Genomic DNA, 26,532 nt, shown 5'->3' with positions numbered 1-26,532 from the left:
GGTCACTCAAATTGACACAGATAGTATACATGAGAAATTCAGTATTTGATCTGAAGCAAGCTCATTTCATGAGTAGATATTTTTACTAATTATCTCTATGACCTCTGTGATATAGGTATGAAAAATTGGTAAGGGGGAGAATATAGAGAAACAATCATGGATAGAGGGCAGTGTGACCAAACGCTCAAGGATCTTAATCCATAGACTAAATATTTAATAAACTCAGAACACATGGTCATTGAAATGAATAAGAGAGCTAAGATTGAACATGGAGTCAGCAATGCCAGGTTATTATGCTCTAACTTAGGGAGTTAATATGGATCAAGGACTATTTTATCTAGAAAACAACATCCCATAGAATTTAGCTGTAAAATTTCACTTAGAAATAAAATGTATCCATCTGTATGCCATATATTAAATAACAGTATTTGGGTATTTTTGCTCCCACATCTACACCTTTCTGTGGGAACATTTCTATACTTATCACTTTTCTTGGGCTTCTCTTTCCCTAGATCAGAGTCAAAAAGTTTTGTTAGCAATCTCAGAGGATTCAATCTCATGGTGCAAATTATAGTTGAAAACCCAACTAACTCAATTTTCCTAATGTTCTAATCAACTAAAGCCTTAATATAAAATGACTCTTCTCGGACTGTAAAAATGACAAGGCTATAAAGCCATGCTGCTTGATACTCCCCTTGAGCTTATATTTCTATGACATAATAAGGCAGGTGGTTTTTCTCTTGACTTAGGTATGTATTACATTCAAATAAGTGAGAAATGATCAAGGGTTGCGGAGATTACCGGGCTTGATATTTATCAGGTAGTACAATTTCTGATTTTAATTGAATAAAATTCCTTTGAAACTCTTAAATGGAGGTTGAAAATTTAAAAACGATCTAGAAGACCCATGGAATAGATATATTTATTCAAAGCAATTATATAGTTTATTGGTAAAATATATGTTCTGCCTTTCCTATGGGTTATAAGGAATAAAATGGACTTCTGTAGAAATAGAGCTTATTTCTTTCTCTCTCCGTTTCTCTCTCTTTCTCATTCTCTATCTCTCTATCCTCCTCCACACCTCAGAATGGGTATATTATTTATTTTATTTTTTATCTTGATGTATTTTCCACTTTGACACACTTGTCAGAAATATGGAGCAACATATATGATGAAACAGGAGTCTGTTCTACTTTTTTCTATCTTGAACCACTCTGCCACAAGTTGGAGACCCACAGAAGTTCTATTTCATTATTTCAGCTTATGAGTGGTTGCTTCTTCATAATTTCAAAAGCACTGAAAGAGCACCCTTATATATTTCCTTTAGATAATTACAGAAAGTAATTTTATCTGCAAATAGAACTTTTTCTTCCAGTTTTGTGTCATCAAAAACATCTTCTCCAAGTACATAACCAAAGGAAGCCTTCTAGGTTGTCTCTACCTACCAGAAAAGTAACTTAATCAAGCAGGAGGTATAAACCCAGTATAAACTAGTTAGAGGAACTAATATAGAGTGAAGAGTAAATGATGCTTTCAAATACCACTAGAAACTGTCACCACCATAGAAATCCAAAATGAGCCACTGAAAAATTGGTTGCTCTTGAGAAAGTATTTTAATCAGTGAAAATCCTCAACAGGTTTGTTATTATTTTCTTTTTGAGCTCTTTCATGTGTGCTGGTATGTGACCCAGCCTGTGTTTGCTCCCGGGGCAAACATTCCAGGGTATCTATGCTTTTGTTTGTTATATCTACATTTCTCATGTTCTCTTCCTGTCTTTTTGACAGGATATTAGGCTTAATCTTGGCATTTGCTTTACATCAATAAATGATTAGCAAATCATTAGAAGAATTTTGCAGTTTTTAATTATAAAAATATGTGTACATCTGTGCCTATAACTTCATGTTCTCATTAGTCTGTCTCCTCTTGAATAAATCGGCATTTCCCTTGTGCGTATCTTTGATTTTTCAGGCATTCTTCTTCAACCAGGGGACTAATAAAGGGTACAGGGCATCTTCAGTTATTCCAGTTAAATATCAGACTCTATGTCATAGAATCCTGCAATCTTTAATGTGTAAGGTTATGCATTATGCTACAATCATTATGTAAACATAAGAATTAAGTTATTTGAGACTGATCTATTCAAATGACTGTAGATTACAAAACACAATAACAGGACGCTCCAAATAACAAAACTTTTCATTTTACTCTACATATACTGAATGAAACACAAACCTAATTATTTTCATTCCAAACTCTTATTCAATCTTCTCTCCCCAGCTCCTGCTTCTACGTGTGGCAAGTTCTCCTACACTGTGATTTGGAAGAATGTTTTATCACAAGAAGAGCGTATTTCACCCAGTCACATTTTTTCTCATTGGAATCCCAGGTCTGGAAGACATCCACATGTGGATCTCCCTGCCTTTCTGCTCTGTTTACCTCATGGTTTTGCTGGGCAATGCCACCATTCTGCTGGTCATCAAGGTAGAACAGACTCTCCGGGAGCCCATGTTCTACTTCCTGGCCATTCTTTCCACTATCGATTTGGCCCTTTCTACAACCTCTGTGCCTCGCATGCTGGGCATGTTCTGGTTTGATGTTCACGAGGTTAACTATGGAGCCTGTGTGACCCAGATGTTTCTGAACCATGCCTTCACTGGCATGGAGGCTGAGGTCTTACTGGCTATGGCTTTTGACCATTATGTGGCCATCTGTGCTACACTACATTACACGACCGTCTTGACATCCCAAGTGTTGGTGGACATTAGCATGTGCATTGTAATTCATCCAGTTTTACTTACACTTCCCATGATCTATCTTGTCTACTGGCTACCCTTTTGTCAGGCTCATGTAATAGCCCATTCCTACTGTGAGCACATGGGCACTGCAAAATTGTCCTGTGGAAACATCCGTATCAATGGTATCTATGGGCTTTTTGTAGTTTCTTTCTTTGTTCTGAACCTGGTCCTCATTGGCATCTCATATGTTTACATTCTCCGTGCTGTCTTCCGCCTCCCATCACATGATGCTCGGCTAAAAGCCCTAAGCACATGTAGCTCTCATGTTGGGGTCATCTGTGTTTTCTATATCCCCTCAGTCTTCTCTTTCCTTACTCATGTATTTGGACACCACCAGGTTACATTCACATTCTTGTTGCCAATCTCTATTTGATTATCCCACCCTCTCTCAATCTCATCATTTATGGGGTGAGGACGAAACAGATTCGAGAGCAAGTGCTCTATGTTTTTACTAAAAAATAAGACTCGTATCATGTTATTTTACTAAGGGCTTTAATCCGTCTATAAAGACTGATATGTTCTTGCCTTAAGAAATATTTCCTGATCCTCACCTTACTGCTGTCAACTTGCAATATAAGTTGGTTTGTTCCTGGATGCTGACTAATAATGGATTCCTTTTTTTTTTTTTTTTTTTTTTTTTTTTTTTTTTTTTTTTGGAGATGGAGTCTTGCTCTGTAGCCCGGGCTGGAGTGCAGTGGCCGGATCTCAGCTCACTGCAAGCTCCGCCTCCCGGGTTTACGCCATTCTCCTGCCTCAGCCTCCCGAGTAACTGGGACTACAGGCGCCCGCCACCTCGCCCGGCTAGTTTTTTGTATTTTTAGTAGAGACGGGGTTTCACCGTGTTAGCCAGGATGGTCTTGATCTCCTGACCTCGTGATCCGCCCGTCTCGGCCTCCCAAAGTGCTGGGATTACAGGCTTGAGCCACCGCGCCCGGCCCAATAATGGATTTCAAAACTGTCAGAAACATCATTGTAGTTCAAGTTCAAAGCCTGATCAACTACTCTGGAAGGGATATCCTGGGAGAGAGCTGTGGGGCCTTTGCCTGCATGACTTTGTGAAGAATGCTTGTTAGCACAAGACTGCTTCTGTTCTGGGGAAAGAACATACTATACTGAGTGTTTTGTGACCAGTGATGAGAGATATGTTGCACTGGAAATTTACCCTGTAAACTACTTTCTTTATTCTTTCTTTCCTTATTTTCTTCCTTTCTTCCTTTTTTCCCTTTTATTCTTTTTCTCTTACTTCTATTTATTCATACATCATGCATTTCATGATTCCTTTCATTTATATTTATTCAGTGTCTGGCCCTATGGAGCTTGCATTCTGTTGTGCTCTTACAAAGCCAGTTTTACAGGTTCAAACAATCATTGCCAAATCCGTAGCTTCAAGTGGAATCATATACCAAATAGATAACACTCAGTGCAATGATAGCCAAAACAAACACATAATTTCAAAACTATTTATCAGTAATACCAGCATAATTTGTCACTGATTGATTTTTGGAATTCATGCCCATAACATAAGCACCAGTTAGGTATGGCATTTTTACATCCATGATAGAGGGAAGTCTTCACCTATCATTTTTTCCAGTATTCTCTCAATCTGTATTTAACCCTAAAAGACTCTTATTTCAAAATCCAAGACCTCTCTTTCCAACCTGCGATCTGTCATTTGTTCTCCCACAGACTTTAATATAGAGTATGTCCTATTTAGCTATTGATAGCCACATTTCACATGATACTGAAGGTTTTCAATTTATTTAATATGATTTCCAAAGACCAAGCAATTAATTATCTTCTGAATTATCAAACTTGTCACATTGTTTTTTACAATTATACTCATTTTGTCTTATGTAGGTTATTTAAAATGTAAAGCAAAAATGTAACAGTTTTGCTCCTGATACCAAAAATTAACAACTTTTATACTGCACTCATCTCAAAGAGGATGTTTAATAACATGCACACAGCATTAAAGCTAATGTCACCTTTAACACTGCCCCAGCAGATTTCTCTCCCAATTTTCCAGAGGCAAAGGCTAGTGTGTGTATTTTCTGATTTCACATTGCAAATTTTTAGATTTACAGCCAATCACAGTATTTCCGTTAGATCATTTGTTATTTATTTATATAGACTAATGTACTCTGTGTTTTGTTTTGTAATATAGATTTCATTTATGTTTTTATTTTCTAATAGTTGATTCATCTCATTATTTTAAATTACAAAACATGCTGCACATCTTTGTATATATTTCTTCGTACATTTTTAGTTAATTTATCCAGGTTTTATTCTTTAAAGTAAAATTATTAGGTAGTAGGTTTACAGCCAATCAGAAAGTATTTCTGCTTTCTTGATATTTGTTTTTGATTCATTTTCTGATTTTACATTTCCTATTGCTTTCCTTTTTTTCACTTTCTTTTTTTGTTATTTTAGTTCCCTTTATTCATAAAAAATTTCCCCACTGATATTTAAAAATTTGCATATTCATTATCTGTTTTTCTATTGGGTATTATTAAAAAATTAACTTTCCCAATTTCATCTTTCTTTTTTTCTAACAAAAACTAATTTGTAACTACTTACTCTGAAGAAACAAACATATCAATCCTCTTTTAACTTTTGCTATTTTTCTTTTACTTACATCCATCTCACTCATGTTGCTGCCATCTGGAATCTTACTTCCAGGTTTAAAAATAGGAATAAAACAGTTTACAATAATTTTATATATATATATATAAATTTTCAAATTTTATTTTATTTTAGCTTCAGATGGAACATGTGCAGGTTTGTTGCATAAGTATAGTGAATGTTGCTGAGGTTTAGGCTTTTAATTATCTTGTCAACCATGTAGTGAGCATAATAGCTGATAGGTAGTTTTTCAACACTTGCCTCCATCTCTTCCTCCCCTCTTTTGAAGTTTCCAATGTTTATTGTTCCCGTCTTTCTGTCCATGTGACTCAATGCTTAGCTTTCATTTATGAATGAGAACATGAAATATTTGCTTTTGTGTTTCTTCATTAATTCACTTAGGATAATGGCCTCCAGGTGCATCCATGTTGCTGCAAAGGACATAATTTTGCACATTTTATGCTGTGCAGTATTCCATTATGCGTATGTGCGTATCGCGTTTTATTTATCTCATCTGCTGTTGATGAATCCCTGGGTTGATTCTATGTCTTTGCGGTTGTGAACAGCGCCGTAATAAACTTACAAGTGCAGATGTCTTTTTGGTAGAACAATTTATTTTCCTTCAAGTATAAGGACACATCTAATATTCCCCACCCCAGCCATGCTGCCAGACACAACAGCCCTCACATTTCAGCCAATTACCTCCTGTTTTGGTAATAAATGATAATAATTTTGTGTCTAAATGTGTCTTCACCTACTTTTACAATTTAATAACAGGACAAAGGTTTATAGAACTTTGGAACAAAGTTTCATTCTATCTACTTTCTAAATTAGTTGTTCAACTTTTTTTTTTCTAGCAATTAGTGTTGTAATGAAAAAATATAATTACAAACATTTTTCATGCTTTTGAAATATTTTTTCTCTGTTCTTTTGAAAACATTTTGATGTTATAATATTTCATTTTATTGAGTCTAGCTTTGTAACTTTTTAATAAATAATGTTCGGTATTCTGTAGGTCCTTACATTCTGAAACTATATCTTCCACGATGTGATTATCACACATTGAGTGCTTGTATCAAAACATCTCATGTACCCCATAAACATATACACTTGCTATACATACCCACAAAATTTTTAAAAAGGAAACAATTAAAAATATTAAAATTAATCAAGCACTTTTACTTCCTAAGCATAAAAAAATCAGAGTACCTGGAATAGCTAGAATAATTTTCAAAATAAACATAATAAAGTGAAACTATCAATTTTTCTGTTTTAATACTTATTTTATGGCTATAATTATCAAGTCTATGTAGTAGTGGCAGGAGGATAGAGACATAGATAAATTGAAAGTACTAGAAAAACCAGAAATAAGCCAGTAAAATATGACCATTTGAATTTTAATACAGTTTGATTGAGATACAACTAGCACACCATATATTTTACCTATTTAAATATACAATTAAATGAACTTTAGTATATTCAAAAAGTTTCGCTGCTGTACTGCAATCGATTTAGTATTTGTTCATGACCTCGAAGCGAAATATCATACCTATTTGGCAGTCAATAGTACTTCCAGTTCTAGAAAACCATGAATTCACTTTCTATAGTCTATTATTTTGCCTCTTTTGAACATTTCAAATAAAAAGTAAAATGTGTGCCTTCATGTAAAATGTGTGCCTTCTATCACACATCATGCAGTATGCTTTCTATTCCCAACCATATTGTAGCATGTATCAGACCTGTATTCCTTTTTATTGATACATAATATCTAATTGTACAGTTATACTATATTTTATGTATACATTCATCAATTGATGGACATTTAATTTAGGTTATTTTCAAGGCTTGGCTACTATGAGTAGTACTTCTATGGACATTTGTATACAACCTTTTGCATGACATGTGTTTTCATTTTTCCAGGGTATATACACAGAAGTGGAATTGTTAGGTCGTGGAAAATCTGTGTTTAGCAAATCAGGAAATAGAAATTAAAACCACGAGGAGATATCACTACCAACCTATCAGAAGGACTAAAATTGAAAAGAATATATAGGGTGAAACACAAATGCTGGCAAAAATATAGAGAAACTTGATCACTCTTACATTGCTGGTGTGAATGTAAAATTGGGCAGCCCTTCAGGAAAACAGTTTGACAACTTTTCCAAACCAAATGTGCAATGAATATATGACCCAACAATTGTACCCATGGGTATTCATCTCAGAGAAATGAAAACTTATGTGCACATGAATTCCTGCACAAAATGCTTACAGTTGCTCTGTTGATAATTGTCAAATAATGGAAACAATCCAGACATCCTTCAATGAATGAATGTTTAATCACATTAACAAATTATTGATACACACAACTTGGATGAATCCTTGGATAATTATGCTGAGTGAAAAAAGATTTCATACAGTATGATTCCATTTATGTAACATTATTTAGATTATGAAATTATTGAAAAATATTGATTAGTTGTTTTCAGGATGTAAGGCCAAGGGAGTGGATCAGGCATGGTAAGGATGTTACTGTGCCTGTAAAAAACAGCTTAAGACATCCTTGTGGTGATGTAAATCTTCTGTATCTTCAATGTCCCAATGTTGGTATCATGGCTGCGATGTTATTTTGCGAGATATAAGTTTGGAGAAAACTGGGAAAAGGCTACCTGTGGTCGCTCTGCATTTCTCACAGCTGCATGCAAAATGAAAAGTACCTTATTTATTTATTTTTTAAAAGCTGATTGGGACTGGGCGCGGTGACTCACGCCTGTAATCGCAACACTTTGGGAGGCCAAGGCGGGTGGATCACGAGGTCAGGAGATTGAGACCATCCTGGCTAACACAGTGACATCCCGTCTCTACTAAAAATACCAAAGGAAAGTAGCCGGGCGTGGTGGCGGGCGCCTGTAGTCTCAGCTACTGGGGAGGCTGAGGGAGGAGAATGGCGTGAATCCGGGAGGTGGAGCTTACAGTGAGCGGAGATCGCGCCACTGCACTCCAGCCTGGGCGACAAAGCGAGACTCTATCTCAAAAAAACAAAACAAAACAAAAAACAAAAAGGCTTATTAAGAACATAGGTAAAATGCATATCCCTTTGTGGTTGGGTAGAGTGTCTACAAATGTCAATTTGCTCAGGTTGGTTGATGAGTGTCATTTATTTCTTCTCTTTCCCTGCAGATACCCTATCCACTTGCTCAATCCGTTAGTGAGAGTGAAGTGTTGTGTTGAATTGCTTATGTTTATGGATGTCTTCATATATTTTTAAAGCCTACTAGTTTTTGAAAAATACACTTTGAACTACCGTTGTTACACAATACCCTTTAAATTAGTGTTTGTTCTGAAACACATTTTGTCTGATATCAGCATATACTCTTTAGCTTTTCTTTGTTAATTTTTTGTGATAAATTTTTTTCCATTTTTCTGCATTTGTGATACCTAGGTCTTCATTTTACATACAGAAAACATATAAGTGGGCCTTGCTTTTTCCCCAATATAATAATCTCTGTTAGTTCACGTATTTAGCCTGTTCATTTTTATTGTGATTATTGATATGTTTAGATTAAAATCTACCAGCTTTCTAGCATTTTCTTACTTATTGGATCTGTTTTTTTGTTTCTTTTCCCCTCATTTTCTACTGTCTTGGTTTTGCTCAACATTTTTTTTTTTTTTTTTTTTTTTTTTTGAGACGGAGTCTCGCTCTGTCGCCCAGGCTGGAGTGCAGTGGCCGGATCTCAGCTCACTGCAAGCTCCGCCTCCCGCCATTCTCCTGCCTCAGCCTCCCGAGTAGCTGGGACTACAGGCGCCCGCCACCTCGCCCGGCTAGTTTTTTGTATTTTTAGTAGAGACGGCGTTTCACCATGTTAGCCAGGATGGTCTCGATCTCCTGACCTCGTGATCCGCCCGTCTCGGCCTCCCAAAGTGCTGGGATTACAGGCTTGAGCCACCGCGCCCGGCCTGCTCAACATTTTTAACTGAATCTATGTTGTCTCCAATACTGAATCATTATTAACATAGTTTTTTCTTAATACTTGCAACATGTAACTTTAATTAAGTATAGTCTATTTTCAAATACTTTACTGCTTCATGTACAGTGTAAGAACCTTACAACACTATATCCCTAACTCTTCCTTTTCATTTTTAGTGTTGCTTGTCATTTTATATATATCATATAATTTTACTATTAAGTTTTACATCATATAGAATATTATATAAATGATATATGGGCATGCACTGCAAAATGACATTTTGGTCAAGTACAGATCTCATATAAAGCGGTGGACATCCAGTATGTTAAGGTTAATTTATTATTGAAGAAAAATATTATTTTTTATAAATTTAACATAGCCTAAATGTACAATGTTTATCAAGTCTACAGTAGATACAGTTATGTCCTAGGCCCTCACATTTACTCACCACTTCACATTCTTTCACTCAGGGACTCACCCAGAGCAACTTCCAGTCCTGCAAGTTCCATTTGTGAAAGTGTCCTATAAGGGTGTACCACCTTTTTGTCTTTTATATTGTATTTTTGCTGTACTTTTTTATGTTTAGATATATTCAGATACACAAATACCATAGTCTTACAGCTGCCTACAGTAGTCAGTACTGTACATGTTGCATAAGTTTGTGGCCTAAGAGCAATAGGCTTTCCCACATATCTTAAGTCTGTAGTAGGTTATACCATCTGGGTTTGTGTAAATACACTCTATAATGTTCACACAATGATCAAGTTGCCTAGTGATGCATTTCTGAGGCTGTATCCCCATTGTTGAGAACACGTGATTGTAATATAAAATATTATGAAGTCATTTTATACTGATAACATTTTTTTTATTTCTACAGCCACTTATCTTTAAGAGCAGCAAACTATAGACCCCCACCTGCTTTTGTGAGTAGTTTTATTGAAACAGAGATATGCTCACTTACTTTTATATTATATATGCCTCTCTTTGCATTTCAGTGGCAGAGTTAAATAAAACCATATGGCCATAGAACTGCAATAGAAACCACATGACCTTCAAAAGTCTACAATAATTAATCTTGCCCTTTATAGTAGGTATACTGAACCCTATTTCAGCTACATTCAAAAGGAGAAAGTAATTAGTTTTAAGTTCAATCATTTCATTACTGCACATGAAGTTCTAGAGTCTCTATTTCTTGAATAGAGGGACCCAGTCTGGCAAAACAGCTGCAATTTTAACTACCATCTGTTTAATTTTATTAATTGTATTGTGATTATCTAACAAATACCATGAAAAAAATCATTGTGTGTATAATTAGTTTCACCATGTTGCTCAGGCTAGTCTCGAACTCCTGAGTTCAAGGGATCTGCCTGCTTTGACCTCCCAAAGTGCTGGGATTACAGGTGTGAGCCACTGCACCACCTGGCCTGGTTTTATATTTTTAAAGTTTGAAGTACATCACTAGTATATAGAAATAGAATTATTTGTTGAATGCTGATTTATATCTCCTGAGACCTTGGTGAACTCATTTAATTGTTTTGATAATTTTTTAATCTTTTATATTTTTTACATGAACAATCTTGTCATCTATAAATAGGAAGAGTTTTATTTTTTTCTATTATCCTTTTTTATTTTTAATTTTTTTTTTTTAATTTAAGTTCTGGGATACATGTGCAGAATGTGCAGATTACATAAGTATACATGTGCCATGGTGGTTGGCTTCACCCATCAACCCGTCATCTAGGTTTTAAGCCACCCATGCATTAGGTACTTGTCTTAATGATCTCCCTCCGCTTGCTCCCAACCCCCCAACAGGCCCCAGTGTGTGATGTTCCCCTCCCTATAACCATGTGTTCTCATTGTTCAACTCGCACTTATGAGTGAGAATATGTGGTGTTTGCTTTTCTGTTTCTGTGTTAGTTTGCTAAGAATGATGGATTCCAGCCTCATTCATGTCCCTGCAAAGGACATGAACTCATTCTCTTTTATGGCTGCATAGTATTCCATGGTGTATATGTGCCACATTTTCTTTATCCAGTCTATCATTGATGGGCATTTGGATTGGTTCCAAGTCTTTGCTATTATAAATAGTGGTGCAATAAACATACATGTGAATGTGTCTTTATAGCAGAATGACTTATAATCCATTGGATATATACCCAGTAATGGGATTGCTGGGGCAAATGCTAGTTCTGGTCACTAGAAAAATGTAAATCAAAATCCCAATGAGATACCATCTCACACCAGTTAGAATGGTGATCATTAAAATGTCAGGAAACAACAGATACTGGTGAGACTGTGGAGAAATAGGAATGCTTTTACAAGTTTGGTGGGAGTGGATATTAGTTCAACCATTGTGGAAGACAGTGTGGTGTTTATTTTTTATTAACTAACTACCCTGGCTAGAATTTCTAGCACTGTGATGGATAATATTGGTGAGAATGCATTTCCTTGCCTTTCTTAGAGGGAATATATTATCTTTTGTTATGAAGCATAATGTTTGATGTAGATTATGTTCATCAATTTTCTTTTTCAAGCTGAAGAAGATCCTCTCTATTGAAATTTTATGGGAGTTTTTATCATGAGTGAGTTTTGAGTTTTGTAAATTTTTGTTTTCATAAATTGATTGACCAATATATATTTTTTTCTTATTTAGGTTGCTAAATTTATAGATTTCACTGACTTTTAAAAAATTTTTATTAAGAAAGTTTATTCAATAAGCGTGCTTAAGGATAACATTTTTTAAGTGGACCAAGACTCATTATTGGCACAATTTCAGAAGATTAAATGTATACACTCATCAAAGGATTTCAGGCTTAAAATGCATTCAGTACACCAAATTGAACTTCTCAATACTCTAGAACATACACGTAAGCAATGGAATTTTTTTTTTTTTTTTTTGCATTTGTTATTCTCCAGAGCTTAAGCTAATTTATGTTCTCTTGGAAAAGCCAGAAAACAAAAACATTAACAATCATTTATGTAACAACAACTTGTCTTAGTTGTACCACTTGCAAAATTTAAACAAACTGTCATCACAACTTTTCACATACATAAATAAAAACATCAATATCTCACTGTTCACAATATCTTATAACACCTGTCCAAGAAACTTCCATCAAGTTATAAAGGAACTGTTTTAGATTAAGCCAAAGATTTATTTGATGAGATAAAACATTCGGTTGTCACTTCTGCAACTTTGTGTTGCACACCAGTGATTACCCCTTTGATTAATCTAGCCTTCCCCTGTTACTGTTGCATGTTCTTGGCAGGAAGCAGGTATTTCTAAGCCATTTGACACACTCAATAATGTTTTACAGTGATGAGCCTCCAGTATAATTATTCTTAACTTTACTTACTATCCTATTTTCTAGTATCTTTCTCTCTCTCCCTTTCTGGATGAAAATATTTCTCAGAACACACCTCATGCCTTCACAGTTAAGTATTTAAACAAAACTTCTCTGTTGACATGAGCACTTTTTTTCCCCTCTTGGGCTGAGTTTTTACGACTTTCAATTCCAGGTCAACATTTATTCATTCTGATGAATTCTGTCACACATATTTAGCATTAAACAGAAGCAAATTGTAAACCACTAAATATTGGAAGAGAGGTACTTACTTTACTTGGTTTTTCATTAAAATGGCAAGAATGCTATAAAGACTCCCTTAAATTTGTATGTTTTACTAGTTTCAAAAGGTTTGGCCATTATAAGACATAGAATGCTTTTTGTGGTCTAATGTCTTTCATGTTTTCTCTATTTGGTCTCCTCATTAATACTTTGGTTAATTGATGCATATTTTTGAGTCACTGGTCACTTAAATGCACACATGAAGAAAATAAAATATTAACATCCTGTGTATTGACTGAGTTTGTATGCAGCCCACTTTGGAGATCAGTACATCAAAACCTGTGAGGATTGTTGTTCAGAGATAGTGAGTTTAAACATTTGTCCTTTCATATGTGGTAATTAATAATCTCTAGAGCTCATTTAGCCATATTAAATATAATCATGAAGAAACAATCACTTGCATGTGTGTTCATGTGTGTGTGTGCTATTGTGATATGTATGTTTCTGGTTGAACTATTAATTCACCAGTAGGCATCAACTGCTGTTAGTACATGTGGGGAAAGCATTAAGGAATTATGCTCCTGGTTTATAATTTCAGTTACAAGGAAAAGAAGTAGAAACAGGCTGACAAAACTGTAATGAGTGATCAGGATGGGAGGAATTGAGTGACATTGGAAAGGGACATACAAAACACAAACAAGCATATACATAAATACAGTCAAAGATAGTTAGAATGAAATAAAATGCATTATGAAATAAATACTTCAAATAATAAAATTAATAAAGTTGTGTGAAATTAAATTCTAATTATAAAAATTCTACTAGGACAAAGAATTTCAATTTTTCTCTCAACAAGGATATAAAAAATATTTGGGGGAATTATGGTGAAATGAAGAATGAGAAGTAAATTTAGAGCTATTTTTTTTTCTCAGCTTATTATTCCTACTTTAAAATCTTAGTGCTTTTCCACCCTAAGATGGTTTCCATAATAGAAGAAAGTTGTGTTAATGGCTGAACTTTTTTCTTTTTGGTAAATTATAAAACCTTATTAAATTATATTAAATATGAATTAAAATCAACGCATTTGTATACTAAGTTCATTGACAGGGAGACTCAGTATTTTTTAAAAATAGCTTCCTCCCAAAAGGACCTATTTATTCATTGTGATTTTGAAAAATACTTATTTTGGTTTAGAATAATTTTAGATACAACTGTAATTCGTGAGGATATTACAGATACTTCCCATACATCCTACATTTAATTCCTCTTATTGCAAACATCTTATATTAATGTAGTCTATTTTCCAAAATTAATGAAGCAACTAATTGATACATATTTATAACTAAAATTCATACTTTATTAAGATTTTCTTAGCTTTTAGCTAATATCCTTTTTCTAATTCAGCATCCCATTTGGGATACCCCATTACCATTAAATCATTGTGTCTCTTAAGGAGAGGCAAACATAAATTATAATGATATAGAACAATTAAAATGAAAAGTATGGACATTTCTACATTGAATTTGCTGATTGACATTAGACTCTATAAATTCCACAGAGTCAGGGAAGGTGACATAGTCACTATTTTATCTCCAGCATCCAACAATTACAAAAGTTAACACTCAGAAAACTATTATAATTATATTAAAAGAAGAAGTTCCATGAAACATCAATTACCCAGCAAAAATGGATGCATTCATATCTAATATAAATGTATCAATCAACTACTCCAAATAATAGAGAAAAATAACATCACCTGCTTAAATGGAATTATAAGGGTATCGGGTAGAGAGAACAAGAATGCAGCAATATGGTAAAACCCCATCTCTACTAAAAAACAAAACCAAAAAACAAAAATTAGCCAGGCTTTGTGGTGCATGCCTGTAGTCTCAGCTACTTGGCAGGCTGAGGCAGGAGAATCGCTTGAACCTGGGGGGAAGAGGTTGCAGTGAGCTGAGATCATGCCCCTGCACTGCAACCTGGGCAACAGAGCGAGACTCTGTCTCAAATAATAATAATAATAATAATAATAATAATAATAATAATAATGCAGATCTCAAAATGTGGTATGAAAAGCAGATAGAGAAATTTGGTGTATTTAAATACAGAAGAAAGCCAATAGAGCCACATATTAGAATATAATTTTTATGACAAGACATTTCTCTCACTCAAATCTCATAACATTGCATTCAGAACCTCATATGTAGTAGGTGCTATTCCTAAACTGGATGTCATTAGGAAGGAACATCCAGTTTGTGAATGTGTAAGTCCACAGTCCACAGAAATGTATGCTCACCCAATCAGTATGTCACCACACAGGCTTCTGTGGTTCGGAGACAAAAATTTAATATAAGAAACATACATTTGTGTACATGCTTTTTTGCAGGAAATTCTATCACTTTGAAACGTACTGTATACAGAGCACTTTAGATAAGTAAGAAACATCTCAGGGATAAGTTCTTAGATGGATGTATACAGTAAATTAAAATAAAATGTTCTATGTGATACTTTCAACTTTGGTAGCATTCTACTCTCCCTAAACCCTGACAATATAGCCTCATTGCCAATATTATGCTAAGATTTGCCTGAATACTTTTTACTTTAGCTATCCTCTCTCGTTATTACCATCATCACCAAAGAACCCCTTTGAATTTTGAACAAGGTAGGGGTTTCCTAGCTCTTAAATGTAGTGGTGGAAATTAATTCCAGTTGATTGAATGATAACACATATGGATTAACACATAGGGTGGGTACTCTCTATTCAATAGACACACAGACTGATCAAAATTTATGCCAAAATATACAAAAAATCTCCTAAAGGTTTAAAATTGGTCCATTTAAAAATATTTAATCATGATTATTGTAAAACAAAATACAGAATAATAGTGAAAACAGCAGCATCAACTACCAATTATTGAAGTACTGCCTACTATTTGCAAAGTTTTGTTACGTGCAAAATCATCTCTAATTTATAAAAAGAACACCCTTCAAGGAGAATATTGATTTTCCTTATTTTCTATGTAAGTGAGCTAAGGATCAATAAGTTTAAGAGGCTTGTCAGATGTTTAAAATGCTTCTAATGGATGATCTGGGAAATTAAGCTAGAGATAAAAGTAGTGAATTGACATGGAAGGAAAATAGAAATACTTAATATAGCAAAACAAATACTAGACTCACTATCAAGAAGTGGTGTGTACAAATTAACTCACTTTGCCTGACAACTTTGTGATGTTTCATAAACTTGAACATTAATGTTTGTATGTGTGCATGTTTGTAAATCTGTTTCTTTCTTGACAGTTGTCAGCAGAAAGACAATTAGAAATAGCAAGGTTAATCACTGTTAGGCAGGAATCTAGACCCAACATGACGGCGTTACCCGGGGTAGCAGGCCTTTTGTTAAAGACTCCCTTTACCCTTGTCCACACCCGCAGACTTACATGCGTCAGAGTTCCGGCTGGGCAACCACACTCCCCTATGACCTGCAGCTCACCTGCATTCCACAAGTTCGTAAACAGCAGTTTCGGTTGACAGTTTCCAAAGACCCCTTCCTCATGATCCTTACTCAACTCCTGCCCTAGTAGTTTCAAGACCCCCCAGGCCCTGTTTGCACAACCAGCTTCCCTACCTCTCTGGCTGTAAAAAGCCCCCACCCTCCTCCCTCAGCGCAACTTCCTCGGCCCACGCCTTTGGACCGAGGAACCTCGCCCGCAAGCCCTAATGAAAGCTATTCTCACTGCCATTTGCCTTGTGTCTTCGTTCCCGGTTTGGCTCCAGCCTCAGTTTACCTTTACAATCACCAGATCTGAAATGAAGAGGGATATGTTCATTCCACCGTAAGTAGATCCAGAGTAAGAAGATTATCCTGAGAGGGTTATCCAGAGTACGAGGTTTCAATAATAAAACCTCAAGGCAGGGTTCCTATAATATTTGCATCTGCAAGAAAGGAGAGCTTGGAAGCTGACTGTGGAATGAGAAAGACTTGCAGACTTAAACAATAAAACACCTGCACACATCCAAAATTATCTTAGACTGTTCCAGTTCGATACATTTGTGGTTTCTTCGAAGAGTAGATTACCTATGCTCAGCTCATAAATGTGAACTATAATGGGTCTGGTCATATTTAAATCATGTATCTACTTATTTGTCCATAACCTGTATATTTGTGAATTAAACAGTTTTTCCATGAAATAAGGTTAAAATATTTTCAGGAGAATCTTTTGTGTTTCTAAAGTAGTAAGGGAACAATTTTATCTCACCAATATTTTATAAGTTTACATTGCTGATTTGCGTAACTGTTACAATTACTAACACTAAATTTAAACCACTATGTTGCATCAGAAAATAAACGTTCTTTAGTTCATCTTTTGCGGTCAGTCTCAGCATATAATCTGGTACATATGTGGTAGATAATTACTGTTCGTTGAACTAAAATATTGAATTTACTTGAATGGATCTAATGAAGTACACTGAAATCTTTGGGCCACATATTACCATTAAATTGTACATACTTTGAAGCCTCTATGATGCAGAAATATCATAGATATTAGTTTCACTGATTTATTTGTTTTCTCTGTGCACTAAGCAAGGATAAGACAAACTCAATGAATGACAGACATTCAGTCTATGATATATTTTAGTATAAAAATTTCCCAGAAGGACAGCCTCAATGAATACCACTCTATTTCATCCCTACTCTTTCCTTCTTCTGGGAATTCTTGGGCTGGAAAGTATGCATCTCTGGATTGGATTTCCTTTCTTTGTTGTGTTCCTGACAGCTGTCCTTGGGAATATCACCATGCTTTTTATGATTCAGACTGAGAGTAGTCTCCATCAGCCCATGTTTTACTTCCTGGCCATTCTGTCGTCTATTGATCTGCGTCTGTCTACATCCACTATCCCTAAAATGCTTGGCATCTTCTGGTTTACCCTGAGAGAAATCTCCTTTGAAGGATGCCTTACCCAGATGTTCTTCATCCACCTGTGCACTGGCATGGAATCAGCTGTGCTTGTGGCCATGGCCTATGATCGCTATGTGGCCATCTGTGACCCTCTTCGCTACACGTTGGTGCTGACAAACAAGGTGGTGTCAGTTATGGCATTGGCCATCCTTCTGAGACCGTTAGCCTTTGCCTTACCCTTTGCTCTACTCATCCTAAGACTTCCATTTTGTGGACACCAAATTATTCCTCACACTTACTGTGAGCACATGGGCATTGCCCACTTGTCTTGTGCCAGCATCAGGGTCAACATCATCTATGGCTTATGTACCATCTCTATCCTGGTCTTTGACATCATAGCAATTGTCATTTCCTATGTACAGATCCTTCATGCTGTATTTTGACTTTCTTCACATGATGCACGACTCAAGGCACTCAGCACCTGTGGTTCTCATGTGTATGTCATGTTGACTTTCTATACCCCTGCATTTTTCTCATTCATGACCCATAGGTTTGGTGAGAATATACCTTGCTTTATCCACATCCTTCTGGCTAATTTCTATGTAGTCATTCCACCTGCTCTCAACCCTGTAATTTATGGTGTCAGAACAAAACAGATTAGAGCACAAGTGCTGAAAATGTTTTCCAATAAATAAAACATAGCTCATTTATAAATATCAGATTATTTATCAATATCATAAATAATCGTATTTACAATGAAAGTGGCACTAATTTTCTATGTTCAAAATAAAAACAGAATATTTGGAAAGTATTTAAGACCATCTTAGGGAAGGACTGAAAATGGAAATCGTTTGGCAGGTGCTACCCACAAATGGAAAGTTAAGCTCATGTCAAATGGATAAATAAAAATGTTTTCTGATATTCCATTGTTTGCAAATGATTCAGATTCCTAATATGGAAGAATATGAACACTTTGTCCTGCATCCTTTATGACTGAGCATAGCATAATCATTGTCAGTTTAAAGCAAACTTGAACGAAATACCAGAAACAAGCAAACAAACAAAACACTATAAAGCCATTTATATGCTGAGTTTAAACAAAAATATCGAGTCTTCTCGATTAGTGCTGGTTCTATACAAGAAACATTGGGGGATTTTCCATATACCTGGACTATTAAAAATAATGTTATTTTTGACTTTGCCATAATAATGTTGGAAGGTATAAAATTGATACTGTTAACATGATAGCCATGGAGGTCTTCTACCATAAAGAGAATAGCAGAAATTTTGAAATCTTAGTAAATTTGCAGTCTTTTTTATTTGGGGAAAAAAAAAGAAGACATGCTGTATTTTTTTACTTGGTGAGCAAGTTTTTATAAAATCTAACTTACTGATAGTTCTTTGAAAACAAACTGTTCTTTTCCAAACAATATTGTTTATGTGTCTTTTTTTTGCCATCCCTTAGAGAAGTTTCACTTTTATGGAATGTCAAAAGTTCAAGTATGTTCTAGGTCTATCACTACCTAAGTGTTTTTTGTTGTTGTTATTGTTTTTTGTTTTTAATGAAAGTTTAGTTCCATGTGATATAATTCAGTGCTATCCAGGTACATGTGACATTATTGACATTATGGATAAAAGATTCAAGGGAAAATGTGCTTATGAAATTTGGAAAATTCTAACATTCTAGCAATATATTTATTGCAGGACCTCTCAGAGTTTTTAATCTTCAGATACTCATTTGAAACTTTAAATCAAGATTGATGTCAGAGTGCCCTTCTTAGGCCATCCCATGACACATATTCTGTAGGGTGCACTTTAGAAAAAAAAAAACCTACTTAATGTTATTATGATGGAAAATATAATGTCAAATATTCTTAGGGGAGATATGTATTAATTAACATTACACCCTGGACTAGAAAATCTATGAAAAAAATAATCAGTTACACTGTGTATTTATAGGCATTATAATTACACATTATAATTATGTAATTATAGACTTTTCCTGCACCCCAACTGTGAGATTGAACTCATCATTTACCTATTCATTTATTCTGTTGTATTGGTTCAGCCTTAATCTTAGGCTGGCACCATGTTCCTGGGTCTTGGAGGTGAAAAGTTCTAGGTGAGTGATTCTGCCCCTCCCCAAGCTGCAGGAGATTCCAGCTGATCCTGATTCATGCTGTGGTTATAGAATTTATTTCTGCTCCTATAAGCGGCAATGGTCTTCACATGTTCTGTTCCCCTGGTGGTTGAAGGCATTCGCTCCTCAGGGAAGAGGAGAAAGAAGGAACTGGGTGAAGTGTGATTCCCATCCTTCTGTGGTTGCTATTCTCCTTTACCAGGTCTGTTCCATGAGGAAGCATTTTTCAGGCAGTCCTGCCTCCAGTCTTTCTCACTATTACTTGGTAGAAGCCTAGGGAGGACAACATGAGTGGGAATGAATTCCCTCGTTTCATATTATCACGGAAGTCTACACTTCACTTTGAGGAATCTGGCTTGTGTAGAATCTGACATCTGCCCCTAATAAGCTAGGGGTCATGTTCCATCCTTTCTTGAAGTTGCCTATCTTTCTTTAGGTTAGAATTAGTTGGTTGTTCTGTGATTTTAACTATTTGATCAGTCCAAGAAAATTGCGAGTTTTTTTCTTTTTTTATTATACACTTCTTTTTGGCCATAAGGTTTTGAGAGCAATGGTCTTCCAATGTATACATGCTAAATAAAAACAAGAAGCCCTTGTAGAATTTTAAAGCATGCTGTAGCATTTAAGTGGAAGGGCATCTATATCCATTGGTAACTCCCTATAACTATTTTTCCAAGGATGGGCTGTGAACCACTGAATCATAAATATTACGATGATTGTTGAAAAGCAGATGTTATGGAAATCACCACAGAACTTTTGAATCTGATTGCCTTAGAGTAGACTCAAGCAATCTCTCTTTTTAAGAGACTTCAAGCATTCTAAATTTGAGAACTATCACTCCAGAAAGTTGAAAGTTGATTAATAATAATCAGTTGATCGCAAAAAGGAAATACTAGGATCACCTTTAGAAGGAGAGGTAGTTGCATGCAGAATTGGCCAACCCAATGCTGAACGGCACTACCTCTATACCTCTACACACACATACACACACACACACACCTCTGACTTGGCCTAAACCACAGCAAACTTTGTTTTTACTTACCTGATATTCCTGATGTCTTGTATTCAGGAACTATTACTATTTCTATACAGTATAGTGGGTAAGAGTGTAAATCTAGTGTCACACCCCTTAGGTTGAAATCCTGGCTCCAACTTTACCATCTCTGTGACTGGAAAAATCAACTAATTTCGGTGAGTCTCTGTTTTCTTATTTGTAAAATAAGCATATCAATATTAGAAATCTTGTCAGTTTGTAGGAGGAATTACTGAGGTTAAGGGATCTAAAAATTCAAAATGGGCTAGCGGAATGTCAGCACTGTATAAATGTTATGTGTTATACTGAAATATTTATGTATCTGAATCAACTTTATCAAACTACTGGAGCAAAATGTTTCTCCCCACTCTTCATGTTCAAGTTATAAATCTCATCCTTTCTATATATGCTGATTCACTATGTGCTAGGAAGAATGATAAGAATAATGAGAAAGGTAGTAGATTTTCAAATTTGGCAAGCACAAACTGAGTAAATTTAATTAAGCACCCCTCCCCTCAAACACACACACTCTTTTGGTATAAGGCTTTCTAAAGAAGTTATATGTGTTTCCTCACACTCTGCCATGTGGTAAGTCTTCCCATTCTCATGAGAAATATATGCCTAACTCTGGGGGTTAGTTACAGTGTTCACTGGCTCTCAAGCCAAACAAAGTCCTTTACAATAATTTTAATCACTAAGAAATATTATATCTGGAATTCATCCTTCATTATTTTATTTTATCTCAATCTCTTCAGAAATTGAGAGGTTACATTTTATGTGTCCAACACTGAGACACTGCAAGTGATTACAAACGTTGTCCTAAGTATAATTGTATTTCCAGCGACTTCTGGTTAGTAATTAAACACTGACTAAATGAATCTAACTAAAGTGAAGGTGGTCATGGAGAATGGTATGAGCTGTAGTCACAAATTTGACACTTGAGTCTGTGAGAAGCTGTGGTCCTGAAAGCCCCATTCAATGACATTCAGTTGTATATAAAATAGTTGTGAGATTACAGAAAAGTTATTTATTTAGAGATAGACTTCAAATCCCAGGTTCTCTATTCAGTGACCCACCAAATATGAGTGTGCTGAGCTATTTATTAGCTGGATTTCTTTTCTTTTCTTTCTTTTTTTTTTTTTTTTGAGATGGAGTCTCGTTCTGTCGCCCAGGCTGGAGTGCAGTGGCGCGATCTCGGCTCACTGCAAGCTCCGCCTCCTGGGTTCAGGCCATTCTCCTGGCTCAGCCTTCCGAGTTGCTGGGACTACAGGCTCGCGCCACCGCGCCAGGCTAATGTTTTGTATTTTTAGTAGAGACGGGATTTCACTGTGGTCTCGACCTCCTGACCTCGTGATCTGTCGGCCTTAGCCTCCCAAAGTGCTGGGATTACAGGTGTGAGCCACCGCTCCCGGCCTATTATCTGGATTTCTATGATAATTAACCCCAAAAATATTGTAAGGGTTAACTGATTATGCATACAGAATGTACAGTAAAGAGCTGTGGACCTGTTTAATAATATTTATTCTCTGCATAATTTTTAGCTTGAGGGGTGAAGAACTTGACTAAAATATTTTTCTAGCGGTCAACTATTAATAACTTCTCTGTGCCTTAATTTGCTCAATTTTAGCTGCATATACAAGTTACCCAGAGAGCGTTAACAACACAAGTGACAGAACACTACCCCCATTTCGGTTTTTCCTTCTCTAGTTTTACATGAACAAACTCCCACACAGTATGTAGACTTCTGTCTGTGTTGTACCACTTACTCTAACGCCTGTAAGATTTATCCACGTGAAACTATATATACCCAAAAAAGGATCAAGATTTAATAATGATCACAGAGAACGCATAATTACCTAAAAATTCATGGTAATTTGGCCCACTACACACTGATTAAAAGCAAAAATAGATTTTAGAAGATTATGGAAAATGACTTCAAAAGACTAAAAGAATGTAATAACTGGAAAGTAGAATTATGTAGCTAGAAAAATATCCTTCGGGAATGAGGGTAAAATAATGAAATCTTTAGATGAACATATAACAGAGAACTTAGCACCAAAAGACTCTCAAGAAAGTGCTGAATTGTGTACTTGAGAAAGAAAGAACTTCAGTCAAGAAGGATGAACTGTGGCAAACAAACAAAAAAAGTAAATCTTATGATAAGACATACATGGTCAACCAAAAATCTATGATTATACATCATGTTGATTTTAAACGTCTCTCCTTCTCCTCCTTCTTCTTCTTACTGCCTCTAATGATTCCCCATGAATTTTTTGCTTTGTTTTATTTTGAGAAAATAACACTTTGATACAGTTCTACTTAGTAATACATCTGTCTCAAGATAATGATTGTCATAACCTTTATATATCTTAGCTAAACAGCCTGTCAGGATTGAAATGAACAATACCATTCTGGACATCACAAGGAAGGATAATAGGCATTATATAAAAATAGTTTGGCCGGTCCTGAAATCCTGGTACTTTGCGAGGCCGAGGCGGGAGAATCACGAGGTCAGGAGATCGAGACCATCCTGGCTAACAAGGTGAAACCCTGTCTCTACTAAAAATACCAAAAATTAGCCGGCCGTGATGGCCGGCGCCTGTAGTCCCAGCTATTCGGGAGGCTGAGGCAGGAGAATGGCGTGAACCCAGGAGGCAGAGCTTGCAGTGAGCCGTGATCTTGCCACTGCACTCCAGCCTGGATGACAGATCGAGGCTCTGTCTCAAAAAAAAAAAAAAAAAAAAAATGCTTCTTCCTTTTGAAAATTTTTGACATATCTGTACCCAGAATAGTGAATACAGAATAATCTTTTTAGATGAAGAAAATATCATGAGAATATAAAATATGTAGAGTCATATAATTTAAGTGGCCAAATGTTGCTAATAAGCTCAAACTGAATATTTTTTATTATATATAAAACATATGATCTCAGTGTTTTAAATGTTTAAGATTTCAGGGAGGGATACTAGGCTTTTATCAGTTGAAAACATTAAGATATTTTTATTGACACATGAAAAATGAATAAAATTCATCACACATTTTGTTAAGCAAGTTTAATCATGATATTTAGTCATCATATATCAGAAAGAGTTAATAATAAAGTAAGATTTCCTTAAAAAGGGGGAAGGGGAAACGATGTAGGAATACACTGAAAAATAATTGCTGCATTTTAGAATAAACTCCAAAGTGTTGTCAAAATAGTCCCAAAAAAGACACAGTTCAAAGTCAGAATTTCCCATAGCCTCCTCTTCTTTTTTTTTTTTCCTTTCCTCTGCCCCATGACCCAAACCCTCCTCTTCTTTTATTAATCCGGTTTCCAAATACGTTCAGATTGATATCTTCTATAATGGCAAGATTCAGATAGTTATGCCAGTTGAAACTTGGAAATACACAGTTTGACAGTCGTATTATTCAAATTATTAATTTTAAACAGTCTGACAAGATTCAAATATCAAGTAATCCCACTACTTGGTAAATATTTCTGAAGTGCATAGAAAATCTATACTTATATCTGTTTAAACTTACAATTATGTTTGAATAAGTTACTTTCCACAGAAAAATCTTAGTTTTCTCATTATTAAAACAGGGCCTTAATAGAAAGACGTTACATTCTAAGATAATACAATGTTTTGTTCAGATATTTCTCACCAACAAAAATTATTTACTTAGAGGCTTTGAAAAACTGAAAACTTTAAGGAACCTGTCTTGAATCCTTTTGGTTCTTACCCCATAGATAATGGGGTTCACCATGGGTGGGACAAGAAGATAGGTGTTGGCCACAATTATGTGAAAATGGGAAGCCACATGGTGCCCAAACCTGTGGGTGAGAAAAGAGAAGAAGGCTGGAGTACAGGATACCAAGATGACGCAGACATGGGAGCCACAGGTGCCCAAAGATTTGAGCCTGGCATCTTTGGATGGGAGCTCGAAGACAGTGTGGAGTATGAGGACGTAAGGACAAATGATCAATATAAAGTCCACTCCCCCAGTAAGGAAGGCAACAATGAGGCTGTAGGCTCTGCGGAATTTTGTCTCAGCACAGTCAATCCTGATGAGGGCCATGAACTCACAGTAGGTGTGAGAAATGATATGGGTTCTGCAGTAGGGAAGCCAGTGTAGTAGGAAAGGGTGAGGACTGAGAAGTGCTATGCCCCTGAGTACAACAGCTTAGGCTCATTCTCCCAATTACAGCATGTGTCAGAATAACTGAATGTCTTAATGGATTACAAATGGCCACATATTTGTCAAAAGCCATGGCCAGGAAGAAGCCAGATTCCATGGTGGAGCAAGAGTGAATCAGGAACACTTGAGTGAGGCAGGCTTCAAAGCGAATCTCTCCATCATGGAACCAGAAGAGACTGAGAAGTTTGGGCACAGCTGTAGAACACACAACAAGATCAGCTACAGCCAGCATGCAGAGGAAGAGGTACATTGGCTCATGGAAGCTGGGCTCTGTCTTGATAAAGAGAAGAGAGCAGTTTACCAGTAGGGCCAACAGGTAAACCACACAAAAAGGGATGGAGATCCAGATGTGAGCAGCTTCCAATCCAGGAATGCCAATAAAAATAAAGGTTGATGGATGTGCATCGGTTTTATTGTATGGTGACATAACAAGGGTCAAATGTTTTTACTTTCTCTTCATAAATTTTTCCTCAAAAACAAAAAAGTTAATACACTTTGAAATCTGGTGGGTTAAGAAAGTTAAAGTACAGGGAACTGTAGGCCATGGAGAAATTATAATGTCTATAAAACATTTAGATAGAAATTATTTAATTATTTGACAGAGTCATATATTATTACAGAGTTACTCTACCACAAAAAGGGCACTGCTAGAACAACATTTTGAAAACCATCTTCATCCTCTAATAGCCAGTTCTTTTGTTTTATGTGTTTGTTTTGTTTTTTTTTTCTTTTTAGAAACACAATTGATAATGTTCATCAGACACTCTCTTTACTATTATAGATATCTGTAAAGTATAGGGTCTCTAGGATCAGGAAAAATAACCCTTAAGTCAGAGTACAATGCAGTCTGGTTTGGAATATGTATAGCAGACTGGACTTCAATGTTGAATTGAAATTGTGAAACTTAATTTAGCTTCTTAACCTATGTTTGAAATGTCATACCCAAAGTTATTGCTTAATTTGGCTACTTGACTTTCAGTGTCTATAGGGATAGATATTCCCTTTTAAACATAAAAACAGCTACAGGTGTCAAGGGAGCTTTGGAAAGTCTAAGGAATATTATTTCTGAATTAAGACATATACTGGAGAAAACAGGAGTGTGGAAAAATAAGATTATTAAAAATTTATGTAATAATAGAATAAGTAGCATTTCTAAGTCAGTCAGTCACTGATTATGACTCAGGTATTTTCCTGAGAACATTTTATGTATTAACTCATACAAATTTTATTCACCTTTTTAGATAAGGAGAGTTTAAGTAACTTGTATAAGGTTGTATAACGGGTAAGTGATAAACCTAGTTTCTAGTTCAGACACTGATTCTGGAACCCC

At 35.6% G+C, this 26,532-nt stretch overlaps 2 protein-coding genes and 1 pseudogene across 2 annotated transcripts; 2 read left to right on the top strand and 1 right to left on the bottom strand.

Moving 5' to 3' along the window:
• The first annotated feature begins 2,326 nt into the window (after positions 1 to 2,326).
• On the top strand, positions 2,327 to 3,258 carry LOC103247920 (olfactory receptor 52J3-like). The gene is given in 2 exon segments (XM_038004945.2): positions 2,327 to 3,125; positions 3,128 to 3,258. Coding segments are annotated over 2 exon segments (930 nt in total).
• A 14,274-nt stretch (positions 3,259 to 17,532) lies between these two features.
• Positions 17,533 to 18,542, top strand: LOC103247919 (olfactory receptor 52E1-like). Its single transcript, XM_038004946.2, is given in 1 exon segment — positions 17,533 to 18,542. A coding segment is annotated over 1 exon segment (927 nt). The 5' UTR covers positions 17,533 to 17,615.
• Positions 18,543 to 24,677: 6,135 nt separating this feature from the next.
• LOC140712392 (olfactory receptor 52D1-like) lies at positions 24,678 to 25,662 on the bottom strand (annotated as a pseudogene).
• Positions 25,663 to 26,532: the final 870 nt, after the last annotated feature.

This window comes from Chlorocebus sabaeus, chromosome 1 (assembly GCF_047675955.1).
Source record: "Chlorocebus sabaeus isolate Y175 chromosome 1, mChlSab1.0.hap1, whole genome shotgun sequence".
Classification (NCBI taxonomy): Eukaryota; Metazoa; Chordata; class Mammalia; order Primates; family Cercopithecidae; genus Chlorocebus; species Chlorocebus sabaeus.
The sequence above is the reverse complement of the archived record's forward strand: the minus strand, read 5'-3'. Positions and strand labels throughout refer to the sequence as shown.